Consider the following 13,631-nt stretch of genomic DNA (forward strand, 5'->3'; position numbering starts at 1 on the left):
TGGTATTCCAATCTCTTTCAGAATTTTTCCACAGTTTTTTGTGATCCACACAGTCAAAGGCTTTGGCATAGTCAATAAAGCAGAGTTCCAGTTTTTCTGGAACTCTCTTGCTTTTTCGATGATCCAGTGAATGGATGGATGGCAATTTGATCTCTGGTTCCTCTGCCTTTTTTTTTTTTTAAATTATAAGTGATTATTAAATATACCCAAAAGGCAAAGATCAGGTGAGGAGAGCACAGCAAATGTGTGAACAAAGTTTTGGACTGAAAATTGTCTAGAAGAGTGAACAGAGCTAATTAAAAAGGAAATCTAAACCTGTGGGGAGTGGGGATGTCAATGAGAAGCTACGTGAGACACTGAACAGAATCCTGGGAACCTCAGGAAATGATGCCACATGCCATGGAAGGCAGCAGTACCAGCTACAACTAAGTGGATATTGCCCAAATCTGTAGATGGAACAGTTGGACCCATTCCAAGCAGAGAGAGGACTATTCCTTAGCCAACTCAGCAGGATACTAGGAGTTGACTTTATGTAAGCGAAAGTTGCTCAGTTGTGTCTGACTCTTTGCGACCCCATGGACTATGCAGTCCATGGAATTCTCTAGGTCAGAATATTGAAGTGGGTAGCCTTTCCTCTCTCCAGGGGATCTTCCCAACCCAGGGATCAAACCCAGGTCTCCTGCATTGCAGGTGTACTGTTTACCATGTGAGCCACAAGGGAAGCCCAAGAATACTGGAGTGGGTAGCCTATCCCTTCTCCAGGGGATCTTCCTGACCCAGGAATCAAACTGGGGTCTCCTGCATTGCAGGTGGATCCTTTACCAACTGAGTTATGAGGGAAGCCCTGACTTTATGTAAGAGTTGAATCAAAACAGTTCCAGACAGAAGAGTTAAAACAAAGAGGCGTTGTGGAGGTTGGACGAAGAGATGCAGTCAGTATTGTAATAAAAAGGGATTAGGTAAAAATTTACAGTCCTTTGCATTGCTTGGCTCTAAGACTACCAGCAGCTAAGGATACATTTTTGACCCATCTTCCTCCCACCAGAAGGATGGATAATTTTTTTGCACAAAAACTTAAACAGAGGAGCCTCAAACTAAAGAGCACACAAATTAACACATCTCACCCTCCCATGCAGAGCTTCCAACAGCTTTATAGAGCCTTATATTTACAAATGGAAAAAAGACATTTGAGAAAAGCCTCCAATGTGAAAAGCAAAACCCGAACAAACAGAAACAAAACTCAAGAAATAATGCAAGAAGAAAACAAACAGAACAATGAAAAAATTATAATTAAGAGGCAGCTCACATGGATGGGAATATGGAGCCAAGGAATAGGATAAGTTTTACCTCTTCATTTCACCATAAGAACCTAAGTTTCTTCTCTTAGTAGAAGACTGCCATCCTACAAGCTCAGAGAGATAGGCCAAGTAACAAATGGAGGTCACAAAAGTAAATCCCAAGTTTCTTCATGTCTTTGCATGCCCATCTCCACTGCCATATTCCAAGTCAGCATCATTTCTCACCTGGACCATGACAATAGCCCCCTAAAACCCAAAGTTCTCCCTGCTTCAGACTCATCTCTGTCAAACAACTCTACATAGAATACTGATACGATCTTTAAAAAACAATGAATTTAACCCTTTCAGGCCCCCAGTTGGAGAAGGCAATGGCACCCCACTCCAGTACTCTTGCCTGGAAAATCCCATGGATGGAGGAGCCTGGTAGGCTGTTGTCCATGGGGTCGCTAAGAGTCGGACACGACTGAGCAACTTCCCTTTCACTTTTCACTTTCATGCATTAGAGAAGGAAATGGCAACCCGCTCCAGTGTTCTTGCCTGGAGAATCCCAGGGACGGGGGAGCCTGGTGGGCTTCCATCTGTGGGGTTGCACAGAGTCAGACATGACTGAAGCGATTTAGCAGCAGCAGCAGCAGCAGGCCCCCAATTAAACACTCTCAAGGGCTTCCTATTGAACCAGACATGTAAGTCCAATCCCCAAGCACTGGTCAACAAGGTCTTGTATCATCTGGTCTGTCTGCTTCTTCAGTCTCATCTCCCACTCCACTTGCCTTCTACCCATTCTTCCTCCTTTCCCACTTCCCAATCATATCTAGTTCTTTTTGTTCTTGGAACATAAGTTTCTTCTCACATCCATTTGTTCTGCCTAGAAGTTCCTATATATCTCTACTTGTATTGTTTAATTGTTTATTGTCTGTCTCTTTCCCATATAATAGACACTCTATGCAATCAAGTGCCACGATTGTCTTGTTTACCACTCATATCAGCATCTGGAAGAGTCCTTACATGTAGGGTGTGCCCAGTAAATATTTATTGAGTAAGTAAAATTGTAGTTTAAAAGTCTCCAAGTTTCTCAGACTTGTGGACACAGTGGGGGAAGAAGGTGGGACAAATTGAGAGAGTATCACTGACATACGTACACTACCATGTGTAAAATATAGCTAGTGGGAACCAGCCATATATCACAGGGAATTCAGCTCAGTACTCTATGATGACCTAGATGGGTGGGATGGGGTGGAAGGGGGGCTCAAGAGGGAGAGAATATATGCTTACTTATAGCTGATTTCCTGGTGGCTCAGATGGTAAAAAATCTGCTTGCAGTGCAGGAGACTTGGGTTCGATCCCTGGTCTGGGAAGATACCCTGGGGAAGTGAACAGCTACCCACTCCAGTATCCTGGCCTGGAGAATTCCATGGACTATATAGCCCGTGGGATCAGCAAAGAGTCATACATGACTGAGTGACTTTCACTTTCAGGGAAGATCTCTCATGCCGCAGAGCAACTAAGCCCGAGTAATTGTGCTATAGTGCCTGGGAGCCAAAACTGCTGGGCCCACAAGCTGCAACTATTGAAGCCCAGTGCCCTAGAGATCGTGCTCCACAACGGGAGAAGCCACCACAATGAGACACATGCACACCACAACAAGGGAGTAGCCCCTGCTCACTGAAAGTAGAGAAAAGCCTGCACAGGAATGAAGATCCAGTATGCTGCTGCTAAGTCGCTTCAGTCGTGTCTGACTCTGCGACCCCATAGACGGCAGCCCATCAGGCTCCCTCGTCCCTGGGATTCTCCAGGCAAGAACACTGGAGTGGTTGCCATTTCCTTCTCCAATGCATGAAAGTGAGAAGTGAAAGTGAAGTCGCTCAGTCGTGTCCGACTCTTCGAGACCCCATGGACTGCAGCCTACCAGCCTCATCCGTCCATGGGATTTTCCAGGCAAGAGTGCTGGAGTGGGGTGCCATTGCCTTCTCTGAAGATCCAGTATAAGCAAAGATAAATAAAATTTTTTAAAAACTCCCTAGATAGTGGGTATAGAAGTATAGAAGAACATACCTCACAGGATAATAAAGGCCACATATGACAAACCCACAGCTATTGATAACATTCTCAACAATGCAAATTAAAACCATACTGAGGTATCATCTCATATCTGTCAGAATGGCTAGCATCCAAAAGAACATAAATGAGAAACGTTGGTGAGGATATAGAGAAAAGAGAACTCTCATACACCGTTGGTGGGAATGTAAACTGGTGCAGCTACTGTCGAAAAGAGTATGAAGTTTTACAAAAACACTAAACATAAAACTACCATGCTAGTCAGTTCAGTCATGTCCGACTGCTTGTGACCCTATGGACAGTAGCCCGCCAGGCTCCTCTGTCCATGGTACTCTCCAGGCTAGAATACTGGAGTGGGTTACTATGCCCTCCTCCAGGAGATCTTCCCAGCCCAGGGATGGAACTGACATCTCCTGTGGCTCCTGCATTGTAGGTAGATTCTTCACTGCTGAACAACTGGGGAAGCCCCAAACTACCACGTGACCCAGTTATTCTGCTCCTGGGTATATATCTATATATATAGATATATATATATATATATATCTCTATCTGATATATATATATATATATATATATATCAGAAACAAAAGTACTAATTTGAAACAATAAATGCGCCCCAATGTTCTTACCAGCATTATTTATAGTTGCCGAAATATGGAAAGAAACTAAGTGTCCATCAACAGATGAGTAAAGAAAGTGTGGGTATGCTGTTTCAAAGGTAGAGGCGAAATGGTCTAAGATGAAAACATACTGAACCATTAATTCCACCCAGAGATAAAAACTATATTGATTTTAGGGTCAACATTTCCCTTGACCCAAATGTATTCCTTCACAGAACATTCTGTAGTGATGAATGCTCACTGATGGAACTTAGGGGAATAAAGGATGTCTCCTTTTCTGGTAGGTGAAGCTGAGGACATCAAACTGTTCTTAAGCACAGCATCCAGCCCATAGTCAGTGTTCAATAAATATTTATTCAATGAGCTAATTATTTCTGAGAATACTGAAACGACATCCAGGCACAGGCTGTGAACTCTTAACACTGCCAGTCATAGCACTTCAATGTGGAAAGACACCAGCACGAAACACAGTTCTACAGATGACTCTGAACTGTTCACAAGGTACTTATTCTTAATGAGATGTCCAAAATGTACAGTTGACTCTTATCCACATTTATCTAATTATTCATTTCTTCCAAACAAGTTGTATTACATAGTAGGGTAAGAGAAAGTAATACTGTCAGGCCATCTACAAAATCCTGTTCTTTAAATGAATATTGAAATAGTCCTAGTCTTACTAACAAATCAAGACCCTTTCTAAAAATTGTATAATATATATAGGGTTTGGGAAGCACAACTCCATCTGGAAGTAATTAACCACATAAAGCGGACATACTTGGCTTGTCATTTCTGGTTAAGGATGAAGTGTCTCAATCTCCTGGTTGTGTTTATTTTTCCTTCTTCAGTTCAGTTCAGTCGCTCAGTCGTGTCCGACTCTTTGCAACTCCATGAATCACAGCACGCCAGGCCTCCCAGTTCATCGCCAACTCCCGGAGTTCACTCAGACTCATGTCCATCGAGTCGGTGATGCCATCCAGCCATCTCATCCTCTGTCGTCCCCTTCTCCTCCTGCCCCCAATCCCTCCCAGCATCAGAGTCTTTTCCAATGAGTCAGCTCTTCGCATGAGGTGGCCAAAGTACTGGAGTTTCAGCTTTAGCATCATTCCTTCCAAAGAACACCCAGGACTGATTTCCTTTAGAATGGACTGGTTGGATCTCTTTGAAGTCCAAGGGACTCTCAAGAGTCTTCTGCAACACCACAGTGCAAAAGCATCAATTCTTCGGTGCTCAGCCTTCTTTACAGTCCAACTCTCACATCTATACATGACCACAGGAAAAACCATAGCCTTGACTAGATGGACCTTTGTTGGCAAAGTAATGTCTCTGCTTTTGAATATGCTATCTAGGTTGGTCATAACTTTCCTTCCAAGGAGTAAGCATCTTTTAATTTCATGGCTGCAGTCACCATCTGCAGTGATTTTGGAGCCCCCCAAAATAAAGTCTGACACTGTTTCCACTGTTTCCCCATCTATTTCCCATGAAGTGATGGGACCAGATGCCATGATCTTCGTTTTCTGAATGTTGAGCTTTAAGCCAACTTTTTCACTCTCCTCTTTCACTTTCATCAAGAGGCTTTTTAGTCCCTCTTCACTTTCTGCCATAAGGGTGGTGTCATCTGCATATCTGAGGTTATTGATATTTCTCCCAGCAATCTTGATTCCAGCTTGTGCTTCTTCCAGCCCAGCGTTTCTCATGATGTACTCTGCATATAAGTTAAATAAGCAGGGTGACAATATACAGCCTTGACGTACTCCTTTTCCTATTTGGAACCAGTCTGTTGTTCCATGTCCAGTTCTAACTTTTGCTTCCTGACCTGCAAACAGGTTTCTCAAGAGGCAGGTCAGGTGGTCTGGTATTCCCATCTCTTTGAGAATTTTCCACAGTTTATTGTGATCCACACAGTCAAAGGCTTTGGCATAGTCAATAAAGCAGAAATAGATGTTTTTCTGGAACTCTCTTGCTTTTTCCATGATCCAGCGGATGTTGGATCAAGCAGATTTTTCCTTCTTAGAGAACAATTAATGTATAAAACAGCATACTTTTCTATTCTATCAATCATTCAGCCAATCGTTATACCTAAGAAATATTTGGGGGGATTTACATCCTCTAAATATTTTAAAGAATATTTTAAATGTTTTAATTTCACTTCAATTATCATTTTATAAGTTACAATCCCTCCAAAGTTACAAATTAAAATTGCCTACTTAAATTTTGATATAAACCAGGTTCTTTTGCCTGAGCATTATTCTTTTGTCACTTAAATAACCATGAGTACATCCTTTACCTCACGAAAGAGTAACTAATTTTTCCCACAGATTGGCTAAATTGAGTTCTGAACCAACTTGAGCAGCTGCTACCCTTGAAGCTGATTAGTAAAACAAAGTATTCAACCTAACAGAGGAGTTGATTTAAACTAATAAAGACAGGAAACTCAGAGCTGAAGGTGAACCCAGCTCCTGACATGGCCCATTGTTTCTTGGCACACTAAGGCACTCATCACATTAAGTGACCTCGTATCTCATCTGGACTAAATACCAAAGCTGAATGCATCTATTTAAGGCAGATGTAGCCTCATCCTCGAATTTCCAGATCTAAATCACTGTTGTCCTTTCTCATTTATTTTCTAAATTGGCAGCTTTTATAAGAGTAACTGAAGAAAAACAGGTTTCATATGGAGGAGGCAGCTGGGAGACTAGTATATCCTCCTCAGTTGTGTAGAAGAGAATCTTTGAAGTTTAAATTTAGTAAACATAAACCCTGAATATTAACGATGTCCTATGAAAAAGACTAAATTTACAAATAAAGCCTAAGGGGATGGGAGGAAGCCAAGCTCACAGATCTTCAAGCTACAGTTACTCAGTTATAGCATCAAAACACTACTCGAAAGTGTTTTAAGTCAGACAATTTTAGAACTTACCTATATAGATGAACTATTTATCTACTCCTAATTTTGGCATTGACTCTAATACTTAACTTCCATCAAACTCCCCCACCATTTTCAAAACCTTCCGCTTGCAGACCAAATTCCATACTCAGCCACAGAACTAAACCATGATTTAAAAAAAAAAAAAACCCAAAACAAACAATAAAGCAAAACAATTCCCATCTTTAAGGAAATAAACGCCAGTTTAGGGCGATTGGGGAGCTATAAGGGATCCTTAAAGTGGATAGATCTCATGTGATCCATTTGAAAATAGCCATACTTAGGGAGATTTTTTTTCTTTCTTTCCTCTAAGTTACTTTATCATAAGAATACAGGATTTAGTACATTGTCTTGTTTGTTTTTTAGTAGCTAAGTTGTGTCCAACTCTTTTGCAACCCTGTGGACTGTAGCCCACCAAAGCTGTCCAGGGGATTTCCCAGGCAAGAATACTGGAGTGGGTTGCCATTTCCTTCTCCAGGGGATCTTCCCAATTCAGGGATTAAACCTGGGTCTGCTGCATTGGCAGGTGGGTTCTTTACGGCTGTGCCACCAGAGAAGCCCTATAGTACATACAGCAAACAAAATGTGTGTTAATTGACTGTTCATGATATCGGTAAGGCTTCTGGTCAACAGTTTGTTAGTAGTTAAATTTTGTGGAGAATCATAAGTTACATGTGAATTTATTTTTTTGGCCTCGCCGTATGTGAGATCTTTAGTTCCCTGATCAAGGATGAACCTGCAGTGGGAGTCTTAACCACTAGAATCCCAGGGAAGTTCCTACATTTGGATTTTGACTATGCATGGGGTCAGCGCCTCTAACCCTTGTGTTGTTTAAGGGTAAACTATATTTTGATAAATAATCTTAAAGAGGTTATGATTTTCAGAGATTTGTAAGACAAAGTTTTCAATTTCCCAAAGAATTGAGCTGCTGCCTAAATGATATCAAAGGGCCAATCTGCCCATCAAACTATGTTTAATTTGCTTCTTTATACAGAAAGAAAGTTTCCAACTAAAATGGAAATACGATGATTTCTATGTTCTAGAACTTCAGGGTTCAGTGCATTATGCCTTCAAAAAGTCTGCACAAAAAGTTGAACACAAAAGCATTTAACAGGGACCTCTTTTGGAGCATATAATTCAACTCCAAACCATTCCACCTTAGGGGCAAAAAGCTTCCAATATTACTCTTGTCAACCCTGGAATATCAATCCCCAGCTTCCACTGCACACTGTTTGGGCTCAGGCAATTCTCCCGGCTCCCTTTAGCATATTAAGGAAGATTTAATAAGCTCAGTTGTACCCTGTCACCATCACTTGTGGCCTGACCATTCCAAATATTTTTTAATCCTAAGAATAACAGAATGACAAAACACCATTTCTTTTACACCTGCAGCCTCATTTACCCAAGAATAATGACTCCAAGTTATACAACAAGATGGCAAAGTTATTGGAAACTGGGCCACCTGAAACTTTTGTTTTTAGTCCCATTTTTCAGAAAAAAAGAAAAGAAAAAAAGGGATTTTTGAGGGAAAAAAATCATGAGGAGATAAGAGCATTTATGACAGTGTGTGTGCGTTTATAAAGTGTATGCAAGATAACACCAGGAAACAACTCAAGAATAAATATTTCATTCCCAATATCATAAAAAATACTTAGAAATAAATTTAACAATATAAAGTTCAAAACGTATTTGAAAACTACAAAAAATTTTTTTTATTTTTTTAAATTTACTTATTTTAATTGGAGGCTAATTACTTTACAATATTGTAGTGGTTTAAGTGAAAGTTGCTCAGTTGTGTCTGACTCTTTGTGACCCCATGGACAACACAGTCCATGAAATTCTCCAGGCCAGAATACTGGAGTGGGTAGCCTTTCCCTTCTCCAGGGGATCTTCCCAACCTAGGAATCGAACCCACGTCTCCCGCATTGCAGGCAGATTCTTTACCAGCTGAAGATCTAAATAAATGGATCCACCAGACCATGGATTGGAAGTCTTGATGTTAAGATGGCAATACACCCCAAACTAATCTACAGATTTCAACACAATCTCTATCAAAATCCCAGCTGACTTCCTTAGACACTAGGCACCAAGCAAAGATCATTTACAAGAATGAGAAGTACTTGCATCTTGGAGGTACTTTTGATTTGTAGATGAGGGTTTTACAAACTCGGAAACAGAAATCACTGCTCAACCCTGGATTCCCCGTCTCCAGGTCTCTTTCAAGGTAAATTTACTGAAAACCCACATAAAAGCCCTCATATACAAACAAGGCCTGGTCTGTAATATAACCTAGTCACTGCCAGCTTAATTTAGTGCTAACAGTGCTAAATTCACCTGGAAAAAACCTGCAGGGGTGGAGTGATGGGAGCTGAGGGAAAGCAGCAAAACCAAACTAAGAAAAAAAAATGCTTCTTGACTGCCTTCCAAAGGTTCAGAGTTTTAAATATACAGAGGAGAAAATACGTTTAAAAATCTTAAACTCTGCAATTTCTTGGGAAAATTTGCAAGGCTGTTTCCTTTAAATAAAGCCATCTAAGGCACACAGTTAGTACCAATTACTAACCCAACAGAAATGGGTTATAGTGTATGTTGTTTAGTTGCTAAGTCGTGCCTGACTCTTTTGTGACCCCATGGACTATATAGCCTGCCAGGTTTCTCCGTCCGTTTCTTGGTTTGCCAGGCAAGAACACTGGATGGGTTGCCATCTCCTTCTCCAGTGCTACATCTACTGCATTGGCAGGCAGATTCTTTACCACTGAGCCACCAGGGAAGCCCAATATATTGTATACTCTCTAGTCTAATTTAGGTAGAGAGTTAGTCTCTCTAACTCTGAAAAAGGGATAGTAAGTTAAGTTGAGTAAAGACTAGCTTTTAGACACACTCCCTCTCCCTCTCAAATGACCATTTAAAAGCAAATCTTTAATTAAAACCGCACACAGAAAATTTATGCCACTCACAGGAATTTATTCCTCCATTAAATAAGACTATGAATTGTCTAGAACTGCAATTCCACCCAAGATTTATGCTAATTGTTTTTTAATTTTCTTACATCAAAAAGAAGACTCCTATAAAAAGAAAAAAGAATTACTTGGGAAAAAATTTAAAGTTCTCCAAAAGAAATACATTTCATTTAAACATTTGGCCATGAGGAAGGCAGCTGTTATCCCTTTACATTGATAGATGCCACAGAATACGCTAATCTATACAGGCTCCTCCTTACACAACACACACTGTAGTACAGTTAGAGATTTGACACATGAAACTTCCTCCCAAAGGCATAGACAGGTGCACGGCATTTACACTGGCCAGGACACTCACGGTTTTACTTGACAGGAGTCTGTGTTAACGACAGGTACACTTAGTGGCTATCATATCTTCATATTCTTTATAAGCAATTGAGCCATCAGGCTCGATGGCCAAAACACTCAAAGGACTATACTTGGCAGGTACACAGGATGGTCTTGGCACTGAGGAGTCAAGTTTCTCATGGATGATGTTCATCACCATGGTGTGAACTGGAGAGCCATACCGATGTCCGACCGCCCTGGGACAGTCCCCTTTACAGTATCGAGGGTTGTATTTGTGTGGGGCCACAATCCAGTTGTCCCACTTCAGTTGACTAAAGCTAAGTCTAAAGTCATGGAGCTCACATTCATTCTGGGGAAAAAGAAACTGTTTGAAGTATTCACTCAGATTGAATGAAGCTGGAACCAGAGGCTTCTTCAATTCAGAGCTGACACTCTCCTGGTCTCTCCGGTGACGGGACAATCTTACACCCTCAGCAGCTTCTTCTCCCATGGGACAGGCAGACAGCCCTCTCTTCTGGTCAGGATCCTGTGAAGGCTTCCTTTTAGGGTGGAGGGAATGCCACCTGTGAAAAGCCTGAGCACTTGTGTCGTTCAGATATAGAAGCAGTGAGGGCGCTAAGAGAAGAGTCATGTTAAACAGGCTGTCCCGTGCTGAAGGATGCTGCAGCTGGTCTTTCACACATGTAAAATTTACAGACATGTGAATATTCCTCTTGTGGGAGGCCACCAGAGGCTCAAGAGGAGCTGTCACATCAATCTCAATCCATTTGTATTTCTTTCTAAATTCAAACTGTGAGTTAAAGGTAAATGAGTATGGAGCTCTAGGGAGAGTCTTGCTAGAAAACTCTGGCTCTTTTATCACCAGGTTGCATATACATTTAACAGGAAAGGGAAAAGAAATGGAGTTGTTGAAAGTATATAGCAAGACTGACTTGAATAAATGTTCCACAACAGTAACACGATCCAGGTTAAACAGCAGATCCACTGATGGAAGGGTTCCTGAGAAGAAAAACAATCCAACAGTAATGCCATATATAACAGGAAGTCAAATCAAGGAATCAGTACCTCAGAATGTACTTCTGTCCCTTTTTTCCCCACTTTCTGAAGCCTTAAACGTCAGGGTGGGATAGGAGTTATAAAGAAAAAGCAAGTTATCTGTACCATATCTAAGTCTCAGCACTTACTGCTGGATCACCAGAAATTCAGAATAGCTTTGGTGGTGAATTAAAAGAGAGAATCATTATATGTTGAAGTTTTAGAATCTTAATAACTTGCTCCAACAAAGAGAAAGCTAAAAAGGAAAGCAGTATTTTTCTCTTGGAAAGTCTTTAAGAGGAAAACTATCAAAAGACACTTGCCAGGCTTGTTAAGAAAACATTCTAAGTTCTTACCGGCAGAATCAATAAAGAAAAAGTACTTGTCTAAGTTAATTTGGAACACTTGAGACTGACAACAAATGGAAGCTCTAAACCCACTGTAACAAAACAGGACATCAAGGAAGGAGAAAGGGTTTAAGATAGCCACAAATGACCTGCTGGGTTAGAAGGGTTTTCTGTAAGTCATGAACTAATGAATATAATTTTTTTTTCTTTTTAAAATAGCACTGCTCCCATCTCTCTCATACACACAAGATTGTTGACTAACACATTGTCCTTGTATGGATCTACTGTTCCACATAAGGACTTAAGCTTTCCTCTCACAGAAAGTAACAAATGTGGGGAAAACATCCTGTTTATTAAAGCACACCAACAGCTGAAAGAGGTACTGTAGGTTCATGTCCAGGCCAACATTGGTAGACTAGATGTCCAGGCCAACATTGGTAGACTAGAAAGAATATGCAACAAAGTCAAAATACCTTTTTTCCAGTCCTGATTTTGTGACCCTGGACAAGATGCTAACCTCCAGCAGCACTCTACCCAGGCTTTAGTCCCATTAAATCTCTTCTAGCAAGAGATTTAGCCTACATCAACCCATGAGGGCATTAGGAAAAAACATTAAGATCAAGTACGAGGTTTGTTTGGATTTGGATATTGAGTACCAAGCAAAGTAAAATGAAAGTCAAGGAGCAAGGGCCAACTCCTTTATGTAACTGAAATGCAAAAGATCTTTCTTCTTCCCTCCACCCATTAACCAATCTGCTCCCACACACCTGCTGCCTGGTCCCCAGGAGCCTGCTTGTGCTGAGCACAGGGGGTGAAGAGCCGAACAGTGTTGTAGAGGTGGCTTCTGTTGGATTTAGGGGTCCCCTCCTTGGTAGCATATGCTTTATAGAGCCTCTTCATGTAGCTCAAAGCTCTGTCATCTGGCTGAAGCCTGGGGGGTTCCCTGTGCCCATCATACAGAACGTTTAAGAGAGGGGAAAGGAGACCAGGTCTGTGTCTCCCATCTAGATGCTTCAGCAAGGACCAAGTCTCAGCCTCAGATTCCAACGCAGTCCTAGCTACAATCTGAGCTTCTCCCCTAGAAGGCTGAGAATCAAGGCTAATAGGAAAACAGAGCCAGGCAAAGCAGCAAAACCAAAGGAAGAATTTGTTGGGAAGCGCCATGGCTTGGAAGAATTAGCAAGGAACACATTTCCCCATACCAGTCTTCTTCCTAAAAACCAGGAAGAGCCTTGGTTGGTCTCTTAAATAAACTTTAGGTGTGTGGGTGGGCTAGGTTCACTTCTGTAATCAGACCTTAAGGATGCTTAGCTGAGGATAATTTTTATCAGCTGACAACACCCTATTCATCCAGTTTGTCCTAATTAGATACAGATTTACTTGGTCATATAGTTTTCCTTTTCCTTTCCCCTGCATTTATTTAAAATCTCTTAAGTTAATGGACTAGCTATGTAGCTGAAAGGCTAAGAGAAAGTGAGGAGTGATTAAAAAAAAAAAAAAAAAAAAGCCGCCCATTTCTTGAGAGAGATTAAGATTCTTAAAATGTTCCCTAGGTGCTTGCTGAAACTTCCAAGGCATGTGGAAAAGCTAATGATTCATCATGATATCCAGATCTGTTTGTATGCAACTTATGGTATTGGGTTTACTCTTCTCCCTGCATCTGTACCACCTCTCCTACTTTCAGGTGCTTAGAATATTTGTTTACTGCATGTTGATTTGGAGGGTGAGAGAAATTCACAACTGGAATTGAGATTCCAGAGAGCAGAGAACTGTTATTTTGCCTACTTCTCTCAGCTTTGTAAGGATATGTACTTGGAATACTGCAATATGCTTTAAAAAGGAGGACATCACATTTAATCTTGACTCATTTTAAAGTATATCTTGATGCCTTTATTTGGGTCTGCACATTCATCTATGCATACTTTAATTGAAAGGTTTAAAGACGTTTTCAGGTGCTAGAAAATAAATGAAAGGTTTGCTTTTTATTAATCACTCAAATGGTGGGAGTATTTGCTAGGTATTTTTATTCTTACCTGTGTAAGTAT

At 40.9% G+C, this 13,631-nt stretch overlaps 1 protein-coding gene across 1 annotated transcript; it reads right to left on the bottom strand.

The window, feature by feature from the left end:
• Positions 1–9,843: 9,843 nt before the first annotated feature.
• On the bottom strand, positions 9,844–12,784 carry GDF9 (growth differentiation factor 9). The gene is made up of 2 exons (NM_174681.2): positions 12,354–12,784; positions 9,844–11,203 (listed from the first exon to the last, which is right to left on the bottom strand). Exons 1-2 carry the CDS (start codon positions 12,748–12,750, stop codon positions 10,239–10,241), a joined length of 1,362 nt encoding a protein of 453 aa, NP_777106.1. The 5' UTR covers positions 12,751–12,784; the 3' UTR covers positions 9,844–10,238.
• Positions 12,785–13,631: the final 847 nt, after the last annotated feature.

The sequence above is a fragment of the Bos taurus genome, chromosome 7 (assembly GCF_002263795.3).
Source record: "Bos taurus isolate L1 Dominette 01449 registration number 42190680 breed Hereford chromosome 7, ARS-UCD2.0, whole genome shotgun sequence".
NCBI lineage: Eukaryota > Metazoa > Chordata > Mammalia > Artiodactyla > Bovidae > Bos > Bos taurus.

What these genes read in the sequence shown, in the direction of transcription:
- GDF9 (NM_174681.2), bottom strand. Translation starts at nt 12,750, where the DNA reads ATGGCGCTTCCCAACAAATTCTTCCTTTGGTTTTGCTGCTTTGCCTGG. An exon ending in TCCTGGGGACCAGGCAGCAG is followed by an intron (nt 11,204 to 12,353) that starts GTGTGTGGGAGC and finishes TTTTCTTCTCAG; the next exon opens with GAACCCTTCCATCAGTGGAT.